General features: G+C 39.0%; 1 protein-coding gene across 5 annotated transcripts in view; it reads left to right on the top strand.

Annotated features, from left to right (window-relative positions):
• The window catches only part of piezo2b (piezo-type mechanosensitive ion channel component 2b), an 82,319-nt gene that overhangs the window by 50,043 nt on the left and 29,289 nt on the right, over window positions 1–2,987 (top strand). For all 5 annotated transcript variants that reach the window (XM_014019968.1, XM_014019965.1, XM_014019964.1 and 2 more), the window contains 3 exons: window positions 1,706–1,866; window positions 2,099–2,269; window positions 2,429–2,551. In XM_014019968.1, coding sequence (XP_013875422.1) covers window positions 1,706–1,866; window positions 2,099–2,269; window positions 2,429–2,551 — 455 coding nt within the window. The remainder of the gene's footprint in view (window positions 1–1,705; window positions 1,867–2,098; window positions 2,270–2,428; window positions 2,552–2,987) is intronic.

Raw genomic sequence — 2,987 nt, forward strand, 5'->3', positions numbered from 1 at the left:
AGTCCACTTTGTTAAACATTCTTTTAAAAATKAAAGTTTAATGATTTATTACACTTACATATTACGCTTTTATAATTATTAGTTGTAAAATGGTCACCAGGCAATACTATCGCTTATCGCAATAATTTTTGAGACAGTTAATCGCCCAGCAAAATTTGTTATCGTGACAGGCTTACTCTAGCATCTGTTTTGCTTTGTTTAGCTACTGTTTTGCCACTTTAAGTTTTAGTAGTCTGCTTTGCTGATTTCAATGACTGCTTTGTTCATTTAAGCAATAGTTTAGTTAGTTTTAGCTACTGTTTTGCTCATTTTAACATCTGTTTAACTAACTTTTGCTTCTGCTTTAGTGATTGTAGCAACTGCTTTTCTCATTTATGCTGTGGTTTTGTTAGTTTTTAAACTCTAGCATTGGTTTTGCTACTTTTAGCTACTGTTTTGGCGCTTTAAACTTTTGTATTTGTTTTGCTGATTTCAATGACTGCTTTGCTCATTTAAGCAATGGTTTAGTTACCTTTTAGCTACTGTTTTGTTCATTTTAACATCTGTTTACCTGATTTGTGCTACTGCTTTAGTGATTTTAGCATCTGCTTTGCTAATTGTAGTGATTCYTTTGCTCATTTTAGCATTTATTTTGTTATTTTAGAAAATGACACAGAGCTGAAGCGATTTAAATTTTTGCCTGTTTGCAAAAAAATGTAAAAATACAGAAAAACAGCCTTTCCTCCAAGGCTCGGATGAAAAACATGTGCAGCCATAGGGGCGTTTGCTGCACTTTACATTAGCAGAATGTTGACATGGTATGCACTGGGTATGATGTAATTGTACAGATATGTGGGTGTTGCAGACTGTGTGTAACACTCTTACTATAAACTCCACTGCAGGCAGTGTTTGCAGCTTAAACTCAAATTTTTCTGTCAGGTCTGGATCTACAACAGAGGTTTGTTAAGGTCACAGTTTCAGGCATTCATCAACTCAAGCCAAAAGAATAAAATAGTGTATCATATTACGAATGTTTGCGTTGGCTGGATTTATTTCTAGTTTYGTATTCTGACACAGCTCGTAGCTCACACTTAAGTAAAACTGAAGGCAGTCAAGCTGCTCTTAAATTAAAATGTAGTTCATACACAGAAAATAAAAGAGGCAATAAAACACGGCCCTGAAGGACCTCTCAGTCCGTAATGAGCTGCGGGGTTACACATGCGATGTGCCGTCTCTGAGTTTCTTATCCAAACAACGAGGCCTCTGTTAAAACCTGAGATAATGTGGCTTCTGTGGAACCGTACACTCCCTGCTGAACTGTGCTGCTACATTTTATGTTCTTTATGAGAATATAAACGTGAATATTACAGAGAGTCATAATTCTCAGGTTGGTAAAGCTGAAGTTTGGAATTTCATTGACGGTTTTTGAAAAAAAGAGTTCAGGTCAAACTTACCATACCACTTTTATTTATAAAGCACTTTAAACAGCACAAGGCCAACCAAAGTRCTGTACAATAGACAGACACAAGACAAGACTCAAAGGCAAGGCAGTAGTAATGTGGTTTTAAGCAAGACTTGAAGACAGCGAGGGAAGAGGACTGTCTGACATGTAGTGGTAGATCATCCCACAGTTTTGGTCCTGCTACAGAAAAGGATCTGTCACCTCTCAGGTGGAAAACAAACATCTGACTTAGTCTCTTTCTTGTCCTGGTTTTCTTCTTCTAAGATCTGAAAAACAAATGGCACCTGGTGGTCGACCGTCTCACAGTCCTCTTCCTCAAGTTCCTGGAATATTTCCACAAGCTGCAGCTGTTTGTTTGGTGGCTGTTAGAGATCCACATCATCAAGATCGTGTCGTGCTACATCGTCATGGTCTCCATCAGAGAGGTGAGAGCGCTCCAGGTTCTGTATCTGCAGCACTGACGGGGTATTTCATATTATTTATTTATTACRAATAAAAAGGACAAAAATACTTAACACTGATCAAAAAGGTTTTAATCCTTGTTGTAGCAAAATATATTTATTCTAGTTKCACAGGAAAAGGAAGGAGAATGTGAGCGGAAAAAGGCTTAATGGAACCATTTTCCTGTCCTCATCGCCTGTATTGTCTCTTGTTCAGGTGTCTTTGCTCAACTACGTGTTCCTGGCGTCCTGGGCCTTCGCGCTGCCCTACAGCCAGTATCGGCCCCTTGCCTCCAGTGTTTGCATTGTCTGGACGTGTGTCATCATCGTGTGCAAAATGTTGTATCAGCTGACAATCATAAGCCCCAATCCGTACAACTGCACTCTAGTAAATATCACCTTTRCCTATTTTGTGTACTTTCCAAACTGGAACGTTAACTCGTAAACCAGTTGTTCTAAATAAATTGTTGCTGAAATCATGTTTTTGACTGCACTGCACAAAGACACTTTGCCGGTTTTACGTCTTGCATTCTGTTTCTGTGCACAGCTAGGTAACTACACAAAAGATCAAATGGAAAAGATTAAGAAGTCTTCACTGTACGTAGAAGAGGTGGATCCAGGCAACTGGGTGGGCCTGGAGAAGACTAAAGACCTGCTGGGCTACCTCAGGGTAACGAGTGAAAGTGCTGATATTTGTAAAGCTGTTTATGAATATGAGTTGTGAGCAGAAAAAGCCACTAGGCTGAAATGATGACCAGTGTTTTGACTTGCACATGCTGGGGAATTTAGCTAGAATAATTGTTTTAATTGGGCTCTTTAGGGACCAACAGCCTGTTTCTAACAATAATTGTTCCTCATTTGCCTGTCTGCATTTATTAATTACAGGGTCACCATTTCTTTAAAGGGAYCTCCGACTAGTTGTAACATAGACGTATTTGATAAACATTTAGTAAAAATGCAACGTCCACCTCAACAGTCCCAAGTGCTCATTACAAGTAATCAATAGAAAACAATGGCTACGTGCTTTTTTCACGTTTAGGCCAGGCAAGTGCAAAATAAAACTGTGTGTGTGTGTGTGTGTGTGTGTGTGTGTGTGTGTGTGTGTG

Source organism: Austrofundulus limnaeus, unplaced genomic scaffold (assembly GCF_001266775.1).
Source record: "Austrofundulus limnaeus strain Quisiro unplaced genomic scaffold, Austrofundulus_limnaeus-1.0 Scaffold237, whole genome shotgun sequence".
Classification (NCBI taxonomy): domain Eukaryota; kingdom Metazoa; phylum Chordata; class Actinopteri; order Cyprinodontiformes; family Rivulidae; genus Austrofundulus; species Austrofundulus limnaeus.